Source organism: Chenopodium album, chromosome 10, assembly GCF_948465745.1.
Source record: "Chenopodium album chromosome 10, dcCheAlbu1.1, whole genome shotgun sequence".
Taxonomy (NCBI): domain Eukaryota; kingdom Viridiplantae; phylum Streptophyta; class Magnoliopsida; order Caryophyllales; family Amaranthaceae; genus Chenopodium; species Chenopodium album.
Genome location: NC_137843.1, coordinates 20517711 through 20537578, shown reverse-complemented (window position 1 = coordinate 20537578; position 19868 = coordinate 20517711). Strand labels below are relative to the sequence as shown.

General features: G+C 35.1%; 1 protein-coding gene across 1 annotated transcript; it reads left to right on the top strand.

Annotated features, from left to right (window-relative positions):
• Positions 1–3382: 3382 nt before the first annotated feature.
• LOC145565029 (uncharacterized) lies at positions 3383–12529 on the top strand. The gene is made up of 3 exons (XM_081625147.1): positions 3383–3888; positions 4467–5024; positions 12241–12529. The coding sequence occupies exons 1-3, from the start codon at positions 3383–3385 to the stop codon at positions 12527–12529; spliced, it is 1353 nt and encodes a 450-aa protein (XP_081481273.1).
• Positions 12530–19868: the final 7339 nt, after the last annotated feature.

Genomic DNA, 19868 nt, shown 5'->3' with positions numbered 1-19868 from the left:
GCAGGGGCCATAATTGATGTGAAAAATGGAAAATTAACTATCTCTATTAGGGATGATAATATTACATTTAATTTAGGGAGAGTTATGAAAGGACCTATGCTAGAGGAGAAATGTTATAGTATTGATGTCATTGATTTTATATGCCATGATAGCTTACCTCAGGTTCTCTCCCGAGATCCTTTGGAGGAAGTACTATGTTGTAAACTTAGTGCAGGCGACGCTGACATATGGAGCAAAGTGGTGGATGAGATTGAGCATGCTCTATCAAATTAGCAACTTAGCCCTAATGAGAATGGTAAGGTGGAAAATTTAATTTAGGAATCATACTCTGTGGAGGTAAGGAAACCTGAACTTAAACCTCTTCCTTCACATTTAAATATGTATTTTTGGATGAGCAGGAACTACACCCTTTGATCATTAGTACTGCATTCAATGACCCACAAACTTCCCAACTTCTAAAGGTTCTTCGAACCCACAAGAAGGCAATTGGGTACAGTATTGATGATCTGAAGGATATTAGCCCTGACTTTTGCATGCACAGGATACACCTAGAGGATGATCACAGACCAGTTATTCAACCGCAGAGAAGGTTGAATCCTAACATGCAAGAGGTCGTAAAAAAGGAGGTTATGAAACTACTTGATGCAGGTATTATCTACCCTATTTCTGATTCAAAGTGGGTAAGCCTTGTGTAGATAGTTCCAAAAAAGGGTGGGATGATAGTAATAAAAAATGATAAAAATGAATTAATTCCCACTAGAACTGTAATAGGATGGCGGATGTGTATTGATTATCGCAGATTAAATACTGCCACTAAAAAGGAACACTTTCCCATTCCCTTTATTGATTAAATGTTGGAAAGATTGGCTAATCATAAATTTTTCTGTTATTTTGATGGGTACTCGGAATTCTTTCAAATCCCAATTCACCCTAACGATAAGGAGGAAACAACATTTACATGTTGTAGACACCCAAATGTGTCTTCCCAAAATCAAACCCAGTGATGAGTATCTTTCACGTCATTTGATTATCAAACGAGGTGAAAGTGTGAAAAGTCTAGTGATGTGGTTGTTTTTATTAAAATATCTTTCTTTTTGTTTTTGGAAACATTTCTTTTCTTACTCTATTTATGAAAATAGCCAGTCCAATTTGGTTTGGTCCATGATAAGGGTCCAATAATAGTGTAGTTGGATTGGACTCGAAATGAGCTTTCCAACGATATATTATAAGCCCAATTCTGATGAATAATGAGGAAGTTATGACTTAAATTAAATTTGGCCCGAAATGATTTTACATGCGGCCCAATGATCTAGAGGAGGGCCCATTAATTATTATTCCTAAAGTTATTAGGATTGATTTTAATCTTTCTGAAATATCTACAAGGTTCTTTTTAATTCTAATAAGATTAAGAGTGATAATTATATTTTAAAGAGTTTTATTTTAAATAAAATATGTGATTTGGCACAAATATGATTTTAATCTGCTTAACGCGAAATTACTGCATAATCGTATTAAGAAGATGATTCCGCGTACAAAGCGCCTTTTAATTTTGACTTAGCGCGAGACGACAAATCTGTCACCTCGCGCTAACAGCTGTCACTAATTCCTGTCGTTGGCGACAGGAGGTATTTTATTCCGAATATGACTTGATTTGATTCCGAGCTATTTTCTATATAAATAGGGGTCGTATTTCCCCGTTTTTCGTCATCAATAATCATCAACAATTCACAATCATCTCTGTCTCTTTTCTCTCTAAAAGCTAAAAGCTTTCTCTCTCTCTATTCATATTACCCTTTCCCTCTCACAAAATTCCACATACACAAATTCTAGACACACCTAGCCAAGTTCGAAGTTGCCTTCGCCCTAGACGTGAAAGGTTAATATTTCTGAGGGTTTGGTCCCAAATCTCTCTTTCAATTAATTAATTGTTTGATTTATTATTTTCATTGAAGTTACTAAGGCGTGTATTTTGTTATTAGAAAGAGATACGAGACATCAAAGTAAGTAATTGCTTTAATATAGAAATCATGCTTAATTATTTTGTTGATTCCTAGTATCATGTTAGGATGTCTTTATGATTCCTAGTATCATGTTTAGGGTAATAACTAAAATTTCTAATGTCATGCATGTTTCTATGATGCTTCCTATTCTTTCTAATATCATGTTAGTATCATGCTAGGAATAAAGCTTTGATTTTTATTGTTTGGTGACATGCTAGGGTTTGTTATTAAACTTGTTAGTATCATGCCTAGGATCTTGCTATTATTATTGAGATGATTATGATTGATGATGATTGTTATTATTGTTGCTTGATATGTTATTGCTTGATCACGCCCTCTCTTGTAGGTTTAAAGGAAATTTGTACTTGTAATCACGCTTAATAAGATAATTAATAATCTTGTTTAGGTTAATGTGATTATAATTCAAGTGATCACCAATAATAGCTTTGTTTGTGCATTAAATTCAACCAACATAGATTAAACAAGTTTAGGGTTAATCTATTGATTGTATGTTAGTCAGAAAGCGCACATGAATACGAGAAGAATGAAGTAGAGGCCTATTTTTAGGGCAGGTTCAATCTATTTTAGGTTGGATTTGTACCTTCATCCCTGAACTTCCAGTCATGGTTTCAGACCTATTGGAGTTAACGATCTCTTGGATCGTTAAGGGGTGTAACCTTCACCCTATGAACGGTTTACAAGTTCCTAAAACTTGTTGGCGACTCTGTTACTCTAGCTTCCTTCCCTTTGGACGCCACCATGCTTAAGTGTATGATCACAGTGGGGCTAAAGTGTGGGATGCTTGAAATATTCCCTACACATGTCCCTATGGTACTTTTGTTTATCATAGGATGCTTTTTGGATTATGTAATGCACCTGCCACTTTTCAGCATTGTATGATGAACATCTTTTTTGAATTCATAGAGTCTATTATGGAAGTATTTATGGATGATTTTAGTGTGTATGGATCTTCATTTGATAATTGTCTATCTAACCTCGCTAAAGTTTTGAAATGGTGTAAAGAATGCAATTTGGTCCTAAATTGGGAGAAGTGCCACTTTATGGTGACACAAGGTATAGTATTGGGTCATATTATTTCTGACCAAGGTATACAGGTAGACAAAGCAAAGGTAGAAGTGATTGAGCAATTACCCCCACTTGTGAATGTTAAAGGGGTAAGGAGTTTCCTTGGTCATGTAGGGTTTTATCACCGCTTTATCAAGGATTTCTCTAAAATTGCTAAACCACTAACCCAACTTCTACTTAAAGATGCTCCTTTTGATTTTACTGACTAGTGTCTTGAGTCTTTTAACAGCATTAAGAAAGCCTTGATTTCGGCCCCCATTATTTGTGCTCCCGATTGGAGTCTTCCATTCGAAATCATGTATGATGCTAGTGACTATGCATTAGGTGTCGTGCTTGGCCAAAGGAATGATAAAGTTTTGCATGCTATTTACTATGCGAGTAAAAATTTAGATGAGACTCAAGTCAACTATGCTACTACAGAGGAGTTTCTTGCTGTGATTTATCCCTTGGAGAAATTTAGATCATACTTGGTTGGTTCTAAAATTATTGTTTTTACTGATCATGCAGCGTTAAAATATCTCATTGCCAAGGCAGAGACCAAGCCTAGACTCCTTCGTTGGGTGCTCACGCTTAAAGAATTTGACATTGACATTCGAGACAAAAAGGGAGTGGAGAATGTAGTTGCAGATCACTTGTCTAGGATCAGGTATGATGGAGGTAAAGACTCTACACCTATTGATGATTCTCTTCTTGACGATAATCTCCTTGAAGTTGTGTCACAAGGACCTTGGTATGCCGACTATGCCAATTATTTGGTAGGTGGTATACTGCCTTCAGATATGTCCTACCAACAAAAGAAAAGGTTTCTCCATGATGTTAAATATTATATTTAGGATGATCCTTTCTTATTTTGTGAGTGTGCAGATGGACTATTTCGCAGGTGTGTCCCCGATTGGGAAGTGAATGACATCTTACAACGCTGCCACAACTCTCCATATGGTGGGCATGATGGTCCTTCTAGAACCGTAGCCAAGCTTAATGAGTCGGGATTCTTTTTGGCCTACTATGTTCAAGGATGCGCAGTTATTTATCATGTCTAATGATTCTTGCAAAGAGGACTGACAATATTTTGAGGAGGCACGAGATGCCCCAAAGTGGGATTCTTGAAGTTGAAATATTTAATGTTTGGGGTATTAACTATATGGGACCATTTCCATCTTCTAATGGGAATTGTTACATACTCGTGGCCGTTGATTATGTGTCCAAATGGGTCGAGGCCATTGCTTCACCAACAAATGATGCCTAAGTGGTCATGAAGCTCTTTAAGAAGACCATATTTCCAAGGTTTGGTGTCCCACGAGCTATCATTAGTGATGGAGGTACTTACTTCCATGAAAGATAATTGGACAACCTTCTAAAGAACTATGGAGTATATCGTAGGACTGGACTTAGTTATCATCCTCAAACTAGTAGTCAAGTTGAGGTCTCCAACCGAGAAATCAAGTCGATTCTGGAAAAAGTGGTAGCTAAGTCAAGGAAGGATTGGAGCATGAAGCTAGATGATACACTTTGGGATTATCGTACTGCATTCAAGACACCAATTGGTACCTCTCCTTATAGACTAGTGTACAGTAAGGCATGTCATCTTCCGGTGGAATTGAAGTACAAAGTTTTTTGGGCAATCAAGGAGCTTAACATGGATTCTAAGGTTGCAGGGGAGAAAAGACTTCTCCAACTCAACGAGTTGAATGAGTTTAGATTGTCGGCATATGATAGCGCACGGATTCACAAGGAGAAAACCAAGAAGTGGCACGACAAGAAGATCCTACCAAGAGAAAAACTAAAGTCTAGGTGGTCAGGCCCCTTTACTGTCACTAAGGTGAATATATTTGGTTCGGTTGAGCTAGTGAATGAAAAAGGTGAAGAATTCAAGATAAATGGTCAACGATTGAAAGTGTACCATTATAGGCGTCGTTTGAAGCGCACCTACATAAGCATGTATGAATACGCTTGGGACTCGTAGGAAGTGGGAATTGACATATACGATTAAGGACAAGGAAAGTAGGGAGTTGCAATAAGTTTTTTAGGAACTTGTAAACCGTTCACAGATCATAAAAGACAACCACGATTAAGGGACAACGATAGGCAACAACAATTGACCCGTGAAGGTTACACCCCATTCATAATCCATGAGATTACTAACTCATATGGTTCGGAACCACGAAAGGAGGATTGGGGATGATGGTACGAAGTGAGTCATGGAGTCACATTCACCCGTATTGTCCTCTACTCGATTCTTAAAGTGAAAAGTGATTCCTGCGATCTCAAAGACATACAAACAAAATATTCAATTCGCTCCAAACTATTATTATGCTAAATTGGTTGAATATTAATGCACACACATAATTCTAAAATATTGTGATCACTTGATTTAATAACAAGATTAAAAGGGAACCTAAACCGGTTGTCCAAATTATCTTATTAGGCATGATATTCAATTACATATTCCCTTTAAACATGCAATATGGTGATCATAATAACAATATAATAAACATTAATGTTGGAAGCAATTCAACAATAAATTGTTAGTCAAATCAAATAATAATAATAAACCTAATCATGATACTAGCAACAAGAATAAAAATAGAGTAATCAAGTGATTAATTACTCGCTTTCCGCGTTTCCTTAAATTGCTACATCATGAATAAACTATTAGTAACTTCAATAAAAATATAAATCAATTGAAATAATTAAATTAAATAAAAAGAAAAGTTGATTTGGTCCAAAACCTCAGTTAATTCTACCTTTCATGCCTTGGTTTAAGGACATAACCTCGAGTCAAGTACGGACTCCTTAGAGTACTTAAGGGATGTATGGTGGAAGAATAGGGAAGGCTAGAAAATAGGTTTAATCAAGAGAGAGAATGATTTTTGGTGTAGGGAGAAAGAGTGATTTTTGGTGCCCTGAAACTGAGGAAATCAGGGGGTATTTATAGAGGAAATGAACTGGGGGATACACAGAAACTTAGAAGAGATAAGAGTCGCGGAAAAACCCTAATTGGCCACCGTGACACGGAGTTGGGCACCGTGACACGGTGCTGTCCACCGTGGCACGGTGAAGCACACCGTGTCGCGGTGTACAATTTGTCTAAAAATGTGTCCAGATTCATAAGCGCGTAAGAGAAAACATGGAGAAGACACATGAAAGAATATTAAGTCTAATTTCTAACCCAATTAGAATCAGGTCAAAATAATTTGTAGATTTTAAGATATGGTCGTTTTAGTGAAAGGGTGTCGGTTTTGGGTCGCGCGAGTTTAGTATTTTGCTCATATCTTCTTCGTTTTAAATCGGAGTTGGGCTTATGATATGTAGTTGGAAAGGTTATTGAAAGGCCTATCCAAAAAAATAACATTTGGATCAAAATTATAGGGCCACAAAATCATTTCAGCTCGGTTTTGTTATGTGGACACGAAATATGTTATGGCTTAGGGAAAATGGGCTAAGAATTGGGTTTATTTATGAAATGTATTGGGTTGAACATGGATTTAAGCGCTTCAAGGATTATATACTTAACCCGACCAATAATGGCGGGGAAATTTTGTTCATCATCGGGTTTGGTTTTGGGGAGACATTTTTAGGAGTCTATAACCATGAAGGAGCTACCGTTGGAGTGGTGGAGGAAGTCCACCTAACTCCACTCTCATCTTAGAGCTAAGTTACAATGGTCATGCGGTGTAATACCCTAAATTTTTCTATTTTAAGTTTCAGGGACGAAATTTGTTTTAAGGAGGGTAAACTGTAATACCCTTAATTTTTCTATTTTAAGTTTCAGGGACGAAACTTATTTTAAGGAGGGTAGATTGTAATACCCGAATATTTTATGATTTTATATAATATATTTTATAAAAATAATAGTTTATTTTTATTTATTAAAAAAAACTTTCCTAATCTCATATTTTTATTTTTGTGTTCGGAAAGGTTTAAAACCCTATTTTAATTTAAATATAACTCTTTATTTTTAAGTGTATATAAACTATTTTAACCCTAATAAGTTTTTGATGTATACTATTATGTAGCCGTTTTGATACAAAATTCCTAGCTTTCTCTTTTTCTTCTTTACTCCATTCTGTATGTTTGTGGGTTTATACCAACAGCCTGCTATTAATCTTTAGAATATTTATCTCCCTGATCATCATGTGGTCAAACCAATTTCTTTTATTCCAAAGGTAATCATACGCATCTTTTAGTTGTTGTGTCATCATACCACAATCATGTTTGTAAATTGTAATCTAATAATAGTTTAAAATAAATAAGTTAATCATGTGTTTTTTTTATGCAAGTGTATTTGATGATCTGTGAATTCGTGGAATTGGAGTTATATTGATAGATATATGATTCTTACGGCAATTTAGTTTATATGGCTTTATTTGATGTGAACTTTTGAATAATCATAATTGTGTCGAGACATTGTATTCGAATATAGAGTATCATTTTGAGGTTATAGGGTAACTTGTATTATTTTTGGGTTGTGAGTTGATTATATTTGGGTATTTAGTATTATTGTCCTGTAAAACTTGAGATATACTATGAATGAATCGAGTTTGAATTGTTATATTATTTAGGAACCCGTGCCATTATTGCGATACTATATATTAATTTGTGAATGATCAAAGTATGAGATCAAAAGGGTGAACATTAATATTTTGTTATTAGTTTGAGGCTCGGCGTTATATACCTTAGTCCTTGGCATGTTGTTAAAGAGATAATGATCATGAGTTAAGAATGAGGTACAATCTCTATTATTTATTTTTCTATGGTCCCCTACAGTGGAAATTGGCCCGTATGTGGTTGGTTCAAGGTGTTTTTCTGGTTATTGAGAATATTCAAGTTTTTATACTTGTTGGTTTGTTATTCGAATTACTCATGTCCAATGCTAGGTATATAAAAAAAAAGAGCGTGGCACACTTATGGGATAAATGAGTTGATTAAATATTGATGTTATTATTCGAGGTTGGGTTTGACAAAGTTTACCCCCAGAGTACAATGTGTAATGTAATAACTGTAATACCCCGTATTTTTATACATATTTTATTTAAAATAAGTATTTTGTGGGGTACTCAAATAATTTGAAATGAATTATTTTATGATATTTTAATTATTTATTTTAAATAAGTTAGAAAACATTTTATAAAAGGAAAGTTTATTTAATTATTTATTTTATTAAAGTTGGGGTTTAATTTAGAAAAATTTTATTTTAGTAAAGTTTTATTAGGAAAGGGATTAGGAAAGAGTAAAAAGAGAAAGTTTAGGTAAGAAGGATTTCTAGAGAAAGGGGTATAAATATTCAACACTTGGGAAAATTAAACTTTGCCCAAAGTGGAGAAAACCCAAGGTAAACTTTCTCTGTCTTCTTCTTTATTTTTCTCCTTTTTTTTATTTCTTTCTTTTTCCCCTTCCCCTTGTTTTCCATTCACCACCGCCAGCCACCACCACCATCGTAGGCCGCCGGCCACCAGCAGCACCAGCCGACAGCGGCGGCTAACACCAGCGGCTGGCAGCAATCGATTGTGGTGGCCAGCTTGCTGTCCGGCCTCCTTCCATTCGAAAAAAAAAATTTAATCTTTATTTTTAATTTTTGTTTAAACCATAGATCTAATTATTAAATATGGGTTTTGTGACTAATATTATGATGTTTGATTATAAGTAGTATGTAATTTAATTTTCAGATTTTAATTTTAATTAAAAAGCCCCAATTTTGAAACCTTAGATTCATAAATTATTAATTATTGAAGGATTAGGATTTAGGGTGGTTTAAGCCTTTGATTTAAGTGTTTTAAAGCCTAATTACAGCAAGTTTTTATATAAATATATTGCTGGAATTTTTGGTAGTATATTAAAAATCAAGTTTCTTTAAGGAATTTTAATTCCCCATTAATTGGGATTAAAGTATGAGGTTTTAAATAAAATTTCAGCTTGTTTTAATTAAATTATGAGTGGTTTAATCAATCAATCAATCAATCAATCAATCAAAGCCTTAATCCCAAAAGTGGGGTCGGCTAACATGAACCAAATTTGATTATTCCGTGTAGTCATCAACATAAATCTTTCTCCTCCATCCCTTACGATCCAAAACTTCATCCTCATGTAAATCCATGCACTTCATATCCTTCCTCACTCCTTCCAACCAAGTCATCTTTGGTCTCCCTCTTCCTCGTTTAATCCCTCCATGGTCCCACTCTTCCACTCTTCGCACCGGTGCACCCTCGGGTCTCCGTCTTACATGTCCAAACCAACGCAGACGATTTTCCCTTAATTTATCTACAATGCCCGCCACACCTACTTTCTTGCGAATAACCTCATTTCTGATTCTATCTCTTAAAGTGTTTCCACACATCCACCTTAACATGCGCATTTCCGTAACCTCCATCTTTTTAATATGCTCTTTCTTAGAAGCCCAACATTCTGTACCATAGAGCAACACTGGTCTTATGGCAACACTGTTTGACATGAGCCAAACAGTGGTTTAATAAGAGTATATATTATTGGAAATTTGTGTAGAGTGGATTTACTGCTCTATTATTATTTTAATTTTTAGGAGATTTCGAAGTGAGTGATTTCTATTAGTCGTGGCGATATTAAGATCGTATTCAAGGTACGTTTGCGTACTTAGCATATATTTGATGATGTAGTAGCATGCTAGATGTGATTACTTGATTACAAGTAGTATCATCCTAGATTATGAATGGAAATTGTGATTTGGTTGATATTGGTGATTGAATTATGAAGCATGATTTATTTGTGATGGATTAATGATTGGAAAATAATAGTTTGGCATGTTGAATATGAACCTCACTTTTATTTATGGCATGATGGAAAACATATTTAATTAAACTAACGTTTAATTTTGATTGGAATATTAAAAGGGAATTTTATTATGGTTCATATAATTTTTATTGATGCTATAAGCATGAGGAAGGAGCTATATAAATGTCTATGAACACGAGGAATAAATTGTATGTTGGTGCCTTAGTGCACTTAAGGTGTTTTTAACACCGAGGGATAGGATTTGTGGCGCATTATGTATTTCAGGTGTCTTTGGCACCGAGTTAGATTTAAAAAGGGTTCAACATTAAATATTATGTGGTCACTAATTATTCAAGAATTAAATCGGAGTGTTTAATTGTTTGAATAATTATAATGTTTGATGTTATTATGATTTGAGAGTCATCACCAAGTTTAATAATATGTAAAGAACGTAAAGTGAAAGAGATTACGCACCAAATCTCTTGGAACGTATATACCTTGAGTATGAACATATGGGGGGAGTTATGCGACTTTATATTTGACCATAACTTCTACTGGGAGTACATGATGCTGTATTTTCCTTTTTATTATGCGAAGGAATTTTGCCACTTACGAGTGGCTCTTTTATACTAGCACGGTTAGCTCCCGTGTTAGTACCCCTTTATTGGGGCAGGTTAGGGGGAAACCCGTTCGATGCGTAATCAAAACTAAATAAATTATTTAGTTACTTTGTTGAGAAGTTTTATTGTGTGTGTTGTGTGCTTGAAAACAGGTGCAGCAAGGTAAGTTGTGTGTTGATAGGTAAAAGCATGTTAGTGTGTTTAATTACGCTTATGTACTCAGCTTTGCTGATTGTGTGTTTGTTGGCCTTGTCTTTACCATGGTCCTATGATGACCCATTTTTAATGGAGAGTAGTGGAAACAAGTAGAGAGAAGCTTTTCAGGTGATGAAACATATTCATGATGGGCATGAGTGAAGAGCGAATCATGCTAGTTCCATAAGTTTATGATGTGTTATTGCTTTTATTATATTATAATATTATTCTTGCGAGACTAACATAAAGGTATTTAAATTGATTTGGTTTTGTTAAGGGCCTATAATGGTTCCAAGTTGTAGGTTTGACTTTATTTTACTTTGGTTTGATTTTACTTTCGTGAGTTGATTTTTTTTAGGGTTGAGTCGTTTTAAATTTTTTTAAAGGAGAGTCTTCCGTTGTGTGTCTTTGATAGTTGACTTAGCCGTTTTCACGGTGGCGGTAATATCTTAGATTTTCCTATTTAAAGTTTTAAACAGGGCAAAATAGGTATTTTAAAAGAAAGGAATTCTAGGGTGTTACAAAGTGGTATCAGAGTTTAGGTTGAGATTTTATTACCACTAAAGCCAAAACGTGTTTTTAAAGTGTTTAAATTTGAAACTTGGCCAAGTAATTATTTATTGGTGAAATATTTTTTTTTAAGAAAGTTATTTTATTTAATTATTTTTGAGAAGATCAAATATTTTATTGGATTAAATTAAAACCCGAAATTTTTTTTATTTTTATTTTGAAAAGGTCCAAAAATTTTTTTAATAAGGTCCAAAACTTTTTTTTTTATTTTATTTTAGAGTGTCCGAATTTTTTTTTTTTTTAGGGGGAAGGGCCGAAATTTTCTTGGTTCTTTTCTCTATTATTTTCGAAAATTTTAATTAAGAAGAGTCGAAAGTATTTTTTTTAGTTTGTTCATTTTGCAGGAAAGCAAGGATTAAGGTAAGTATTATGTGTTAAAAGCTTTTAAAGCATGTTGGTGAGAATGGGTAGGAAGGAAATTGGGCATATAAGTTAGAAATAATCATGTTCTTGTATGCATGTTTAATCATGTGAATAAATTGCTTGAGAGCATGTAATTATGTGATTAGAAATAAGGAAAATTGTTTGATTGAACATTGAACCTAATTCATGCAAGAACTGTATTATTTTGTTTTCTTTGGGAAAGGGAATTCTTTTCTAAGACTTTTCTATACAGGATGCCGATTCTCCCTAGCAAATTCACTTAATTGGACACTCTCATTAAGAAAAACAATGAACATCCCTACGATTATGTAGAAAAGATTCGCTATTTCTGTTCTTACTTTAGCAATGTCCTAAGGGACAGGGTTTATGATAATCCCGACCGTATTTCGGCTATGATTGTTCACTGCCTTCCAGAAAATCCTCCTTATCTCGCAGTCAAAGAAAAATTTTCTGATTTTTATCTACCAGGGGACATTCCAACTACCATAAGTATAAAGATTATTATGGACAATGGTACCCAGACTACAGATTTTTAACTACTTATCTCATTAGGGTCGAGAATGCTCATTGTCAACATTTGCACTTTTCATACCCTGACTATTATTTTGACAATCCAGTATTGAATAATCCCCCTCTCCTAGTCACCAGTCAGGGAGTTCTTCTTCTTCTTCTTCTTCTCAGGGCGACCAAGCAGAAAATGGAGAGCAAGGGGAGAGAGATAGTTCCCTCATGGAGATTCCTAACCCAAATCCACTTCCAACTCCAATTATAAAAGATATTTCTTCTGATGAGGAGGAAGAGGGAGAGTTTGTGCAAGTAGAACCTGAACCAGAGCCACCTGAACCCATGGAGGAGACAGATGATCCTGAGTTCGATCCTAATAGCTACAAGCAGTCCGCGGACAAGAGAGACAACATTCGAAAGGATTAGACTTCTATAATTTCTTTCATTAGGGCTTCTTAGTTTTAATTTTAGTTTATCATTTCTTTCAGTTTCAAAGTAATAAGTGATATGACCACAGTGAGTCAGTGAGCTTATGTAATGCATAAGTTTTTAGAACTCAATTTTTATTTCAGTAATTCTATTTTATTTCCTTATAATTAATAAAATTCTACTTATTTATTTGTCAATTAATTTATATTATTGACAAATAATTCATTTCACTTCCCAAAAATTATTCATTTTATATCACTATTCCAATAGCCAAACTTCAATCTAAAGCATTCCAATAAACTGTTTCTAAGCTATGGGAATTTATGGGAATTATTTTTATTTATCTATGTGATGCTTTATTAAATGTATGGTTGGTTAGCAATCAATAATTGATTGACAAAGCTACAAATTTAGGGAATTTTAGCTTTTGCTATCCCAATTTGTTAGCTTCAAATTTTCTGCAATGTTTCAAGGGTGTTAATTAATAGATGAGTGTATGCCTTGAGAGCTAGCCAAGACCATATCTAATATAGTCCCTTGTTCTTAATTCAAGAGAAGAAAGAGGGCAGGGGGAAGTAATACCAATAATGATGGGGGTGATCTGAGTGAAGTTGTAAGGCAATTGGCAGTTGTGGCCCAACAGTTGGCAAGGAATTCAACTAACAATGGGGATACTCAGGGAGAACTTTTCAAGAAGGTGGCCCAAAGAAAACCACCAACCTATCTAGGAGAGCCTGACCCTACCATACTGGAAAACTGGTTAAGAGAGTTTGAGAAACTGTTTTGGGCAGTTGCTAAAGAATTCTAAGGTGGGCTGTGCTACTTATTATTTGAGGGGTGAAGCTGATCTTTGGTGGCAACAAAATGAAGCTACCATTAGGGCATTACTCGGGTTCAATTGGACTAAGTTCTAAGAGAAAGTGAGGGATAAGTTTTACCCTAACTTCTTACAGAAGCAAAAGGCTGAGGAGTTCTCAAACCTCAAGGTGGAGGAGATGTCAGTTACTAGATACTATACAAAGTTTATTGAGTTGTCTTGTTTTGCTGAAGAGTCTGTTGCTACAGAGAAGGCAAAGGCTAGAAAGTTTGAGAGTGGTTTGACTACTGATTTGCAGTTGAAGTTGTGTGGACAAGTGTTTGAGACTTTAGACGAGGTGTATGGGAGAGCTGCATACCTGTATGCATTAGAGTTGAAGAAAAAGAAGGAACTAGCTGAGGTGGAAGGGAAAGAAAAGAGAAAAGAGGTGGGGCAAAATTCTGGGAACCAACAGGGTAACCAGAACAGCTTTAAGAAGCAAAAATACCACCATAACAACAACAAATTTTACAACAACAATAATTCCCAAGGTAACAATTGTCAAGGAGGACGTAACTTCAATGGAGGGGCTAGAAACAATAACCAAGGGAATAACAAGAATGAGAGGCGTTATTTTTGCAAGAGGTGCAAGAATAACCACCCTTGAAGAGATTGTGATGGCAATCTTGTTACTTGTTGTGCTTGTAATAAGCTGAGGCATAGGGAGTACGAGTGTTTCTCCAAAAATTCTAATGGGAACAAGCAGAATAATAATTCAGGAGGGACCCAAAGGAACTTTTAAGGGAACAATAATAACTTTACTGGGAATAAGGGAGTGTAGCAGAATGGAGCAAAGAACAACAACAACAATAGTGCGAATAATTAACAAAAAGGTGGAGCTATAGGGAAATTGAATGTGCTGAATAGACATGAGGATGATTCCACGAAAGATGTCGTCACCGGTACTTTTTCTATTAAATCTATTCCTGTTAAAGTTTTGTTTGATTCTGGTGCAACTTTTTCTTTCATTTCAAAAAGAATTGTTTCGAAACTTAAAGACTGTTTGAAAACAATAGAAGTAGTAGACTTACCAATAACCATTCCAACGGGTAGGGTAGTGAATTGTACCAAAACCTTTAGAGAAGTACGTTTAGAGATCGAGGGGAAAGTGTTTCTGTCTGACCTTATCGAGTTTGGGTTAAGTGATTTTGATGTCATTCTGGGAATGGATTGGTTGAGCAAGTATAGTGCAGAAATCAGTTGTCGATCACAGAAGGTGAAAATGAACACGAGTGAGAATGAGTAAGTGACTTATTGGATGCATAGTGAAACCAAATTCCCTAGGTTAATATTTGTGTTAAAGTTGGCAAAGTACATTAAAAAGGGGCATCCAGTGTACTTTTGTAGTGTGAGAAACATGGATCATGAGGAAGCCACTTGGGAAGCAGAGGATGAAATGAAAAAGAAATACCCTGAGTTGTTTCAGGTATGTTGAGTTACGGGGACGTAATTCATTTTCTGTAAGGGGGTAGAATGCGGTAGAATTTCGCGCTTTTTCCCGATATTTTTAGTTATTTTTGTGCTTTTTGCACAATTTTAGCAAGTATTTTGAGCTATTGTGTTCTCAAAGAGACACAAAAAGGTAAAGATATGACAAAAAGTACATCAATATTATACAAACTGAGGAAAAAGTTTGAATTTCGTTTACCAAAGTTTCGGGACGAAACTTCTTTTAAGGGAGGTAGACTATAATACCCCGTATTTTATTTAAAATAAGTATTTTGTGGGGTATTCAAATAATTTGAAATGAATTATTTATGATATTTTAATTATTTATTTTAAATAAGTTAGGAAATATTTTATAAAAGGAAAGTTTATTTAATTATTTATTTAATTGAAGTTAGGGTTTAATTTAGGAAAGTTTTATTTTAGTAAAGTTTTATTAGGAAAGGGATTAGGAAAGAGTAAAAAGGAAAAGTTTAGGTAAGAAGGGTTTCTAGAGAAAGGGGTATAAATATTCAACACATGGGAAAATTAAACTTTGCCCAGAGTGGAGAAAACCCAAGGTAAACTTTCTCTCTCTTCTTCTTTATTTTTCTACTTTTTTTTATTTCTTTCTTTTTCCCCTTCCCCTTGTTTTTCATTCACCACCGCCGGCCACCACCACCATCGGTGGGCTGCTAACCACCAGCAGCACCAGCTGGCAGCGACGGCTACCACTAGCGGCTGGCAGAAGCCGACTGTGGTGGCCGGCCTGCTGTACAGCCTCCTTCCATTCGAAAAAAAAATTTAATCATTCTTTTTAATTTTTGTTTAAACCATAGATCTAATTATTAAATATGGGTTTTGTGACTAATATTATGATGTTTGATTATAAGTAGTATGTAATTTAATTTTCAGATTTTAATTCTAATTAAAAAACCCCAATTTTGAAACCCTAGATTCATAAATTATTAATTATTAAAGGATTAGGATTTAGGGTGGTTTAAACCTTTGATTTAAGTGTTTTAAAGCGTAATTACAACAAGTTTTTATATAAATATATTGCTGGAATTTTTGGTAGTATATTAAAAATCAAGTTTCTTTAAGGAATTTTAATTACCCATTAATTGGGATTAAAGTATGAGGTTTTAAATAAAATTTCAGCTTGTTTTAATTAAATTATGAGTAGTTTAATAAGAGTATATATTTTTGGAAATTTGTGTAGAGTGGATTTTAATGCTCTATTATTATTTTAATTTGTAGGAGACTTCAAAGTGAGTGATTTCTATTAGTCGTGGCGATATTAAGATCGTATTCAAGGTACGTTCGCGTACTTAGCATATTTTTGATAATTTAGTAGCATGCTAGATGTGATTAATTGATTACAAGTAGTGTCATGCTAGATTATGAATGGAAATTGTGATTTGGTTGATATTAGTGATTGAATTATGAAGCATGATTTATTTGTGATGGATTAATGATTGGAAAATTAAAGTTTGGCATGTTGAATATGAACCTCACTTTTATTTATGGCATGATAGAAAGCATGTTTAATTAAACTAAATGTTTAATTTGGATTGGAATATTAAAAGGGAATTTTATTATGGTTCATATAATTTTGATTGATGCTATAAGCATGAGGAAGGAGCTATATAAGTGTCTATGAACACGAGGAATAAATTGTATGTTGGTGCCTTAGTGCACTTAAGGTGTTTTTAACACCGAGGGATAGGATTTGTGGCGCATTATGCGTTTAAGGTGTCTTTGGCACCGAGTTAGATTTAAAAAGGGTTCAACATTAAATATTATGTGGTCACTAATTATTCAAGAATTAAATCGGAGTGTTTAATTGTTTGAATAATTATAATGTTTGATGTTATTATGATTTGAGAGTCATCACCAAGTTTAATAATATGTAAATAACGTAAAGTGAAAGAGATTACGCACCAAAACTCTTGGAACGTATATACCTTGAGTATGAACATATGGAGGGAGTTATGCGACTTTATATTTGACCATAACTTCTACGGGGAGTACAGGACGCTGTATTTTCCTTTTCATTATGCGCAAGAATTCCGCCACTTACGAGTGGTTCTTTTATACTAGCACGGTTAGCTCCCGTGTTAGTACCCCTTTATTGGGTCAGGTTAGGGGGAAACCCGTTCGATGCGTAATCAAAACTAAATAAATTATTTAGTTACTTTGTTGAGAAGTTTTGTTGTGTGTGTTGTGTGCTTGAAAACAGGTGCATCAAGGTAAGTTGTGTGTTGATAGGTAAAAGCATGTTAGTGTGTTTAATTACGCTTATGTACTCAGCTTTGCTGATTGTGTGTTTGTTGGCCTTGTCTTTACCTTGGCCCTATGATGACCCATTTTTAATGGAGGGTATTGGAAACAAGTAGAGAGAAGCTTTTCAAGTGATGAAGCATATTCATGATGGGCACGAGTGAAGAGCAAATCATGCTAGTTTCCATAAGTTTATGATGTGTTATCGCTTTTATTATATTATAATATTATTGTTGCGAGATTAGCGTAAAGGTATTTAAATTGATTTGGTTTTGTTAAGGGCCTACAATAATTCCAAGTTGTAGATTTGACGTTATTTTAGTTTGGTTTGACTTTACTTTCATGAGTTGACTTTTTTTTAGGGTTGAGTCGTTGTAAATTTTTTTAAAGGAGAGTCTTCCGCTGTGTGTCTTTGATAGTTGCCTTAGCCGTTTTCACGATGGCGGTAATATCTTAGATTTTCCTATTTAAAGTTTTAAACAGGGCAAAACAGGTATTTTAAAAGAAAGGAATTTCTAGGGTGTTACATGCGGGATGTCCCAACACTTCCAACGTTAGGAGGGATGAGTTAGAGTTGTTAGCCTCCTATTTGATTCCTAAGTGTGGGAAATTAAACATTCCCCTTAGGATGACCCAACACTTCCAACGTAATGCTAGGGTAGCCGAGACCTCGAGGGCTAAGACTCCTATCTATTTTGGTGGGTTAGTAACCCACATTGCGGTTAAATTGATGGGTTTTACGCTTAATGACCATAGTAGAGTAGACAACCCTACCTTAATGGACCTTAGCTACCTAGGAGGCCTTAATTGGATCCAACCTACCCATAGTGTGAGTCAGCCTAACAAGATGTGGTGGATTATTCATAGGGAGTCGGGTAGAAGAGAACAAGCCTTCAAGTTGCCTAACCCCACCTTAACCAAATTTGATAAGGGCAAGACCACTTACACATTCGAGTTAGACAATGATAAAGAAGTTCAAAAAGCTCCCCAACCTCCACCTCCATCTCAACCTCACCCACAATCCCATTTCCAACCACCACCACAACCTTACATGCATGACATCCCTAATGCACCTTATGACTTCTCGTCTTCTAGGAGCCAACTTGATAGGATCGAGATGGGCCAAGGAAGGATAGAGGGTATGTTTCAAAACCTTGACACTAGGGTAGGTTCTCTAGATAGACGGGTTGGGTGTGTGGAACGAAACCTAGGAAGGGGCCTATACCCCATGTATGATGACTATGCACGCCGAGGGGCTATTCCCCCCGATGCTTTGGTTCTCGATTGGTTTCAATATCCTCAAGGAGGATATTCTACCCCCGTTGCTTTTGGTAGTTATGTTGACTATTCTTCTGTCCATGGTTACGGGGCCGATGTTCCATTTGGTGGGATTAGGGGGGAATGTGGATCCTAACTAGTTTGCAGGTGGTTCGGGTCAAGGAGGTGCCGGATCTAGCCATGGAGGTGGGAGTGGTTATGCTCGAATGGATAAGGATGATTATGATGAGGAGTAGCTTTTCTTAGCTACACTCCCAAGACAATGAGGGCATTGCTTGCTTTGGCTTGGGGGGAGATGATTTTGTATATATGGTACTGCTTTCTCTCTTCTCTTTTTATTGCTTTCTTAGATTAGTTTTATTTCTTTAAAAAAAACGAAAAAAAAACGTTCCAATGAAAAAAATGAATCATGCTTCGTTGTGCCCCATGAAGAAAATTATTTTGACTCTTGGTTGTTGACAATGAACATTGTGGATTAGATGGTTATGATTTGATGTTTGATTGCCTTGAAATCTTAACATGCGTCAATCTTGTCCTTGTGAATATAGTGCTTGACTAGTTGATTTGATTAAGAATGTGTGTTAGTTTCTGGTATATCAATGAATTTGAGTATTGATTTGCAACTATGAGTAATGTTTGTACAATTCATTATTATGCACAATGAGGAGGACAAAGGCATCTGTTCTCTCAGGTGGCCTTTAGATATTAGATACATTTGTTCCCTTCTTGCTACCCATGTTGTTGCCTTGACTTTTTGTTGTTTATTAGCCGCATTACAAGCCTATTTTAGCCCCATTGGTTACTAGTCCCAAGCTTGGCTTGGGGGAGCTTTTAGTTAGTGAGGTGAGGGAGTCATAGTGTGCACATAAATTGCACAATGTGGGAAAATAAGAAGAGTAATTTGTGCTTATGGTATTGTGATTGGAAAAAAGAAATGAAATGAGAGTTAGTTGTTTAAAGTTGAAAATTCCAATGTGAGATAAAAAGAAAAAAAAAAGAGCAAAAGAAAAAAAAATTGTTTCAATATTCAAGTGTTCTAATTGAAGATTGCTCAAGAAGAAAAAAAAAGAAGAAGAAGAATTCAAAAAGAAAAAAAAAATTCGAGTTTAAAAGAAAGAAAAAAAAAGAAATAGTTCAAAGTTTATTTATTCACTGAAGCTCTATAATATCATATTTGTGTGAGTGAAGTTGTAAGTGTTGAAAAAATTGAAAATATTGGAATGGTTGTTTGGTGAATTTTGATAGAGTTGATGAGTTATGTGGAGATGATTTGGTCATTATTATTTTTAGCCTTGGTTTTATTAGGATTTTGGCTCCCTTAAGCATGGCTTTACTCTCACATTTTTCCCAAATATTTCCTACCCTTTACCCTAGCCTTTCATTACAATTTTTGAAGACCTTCCGACCTTTGTGCATAGAGTTATATGAATGTGAATAATTGTTTATTAATGCAAAGGATGACTTGATATATTCCGAGTCGACTATCTAGGTTGA

What these genes read in the sequence shown, in the direction of transcription:
- LOC145565029 (XM_081625147.1), top strand. Translation starts at nt 3,383, where the DNA reads ATGTATGATGCTAGTGACTATGCATTAGGTGTCGTGCTTGGCCAAAGG. An exon ending in TCCTACCAACAAAAGAAAAG is followed by an intron (nt 3,889 to 4,466) that starts GTTTCTCCATGA and finishes AGTATATCGTAG; the next exon opens with GACTGGACTTAGTTATCATC. An exon ending in AAGCGCACCTACATAAGCAT is followed by an intron (nt 5,025 to 12,240) that starts GTATGAATACGC and finishes CCCCTCTCCTAG; the next exon opens with TCACCAGTCAGGGAGTTCTT.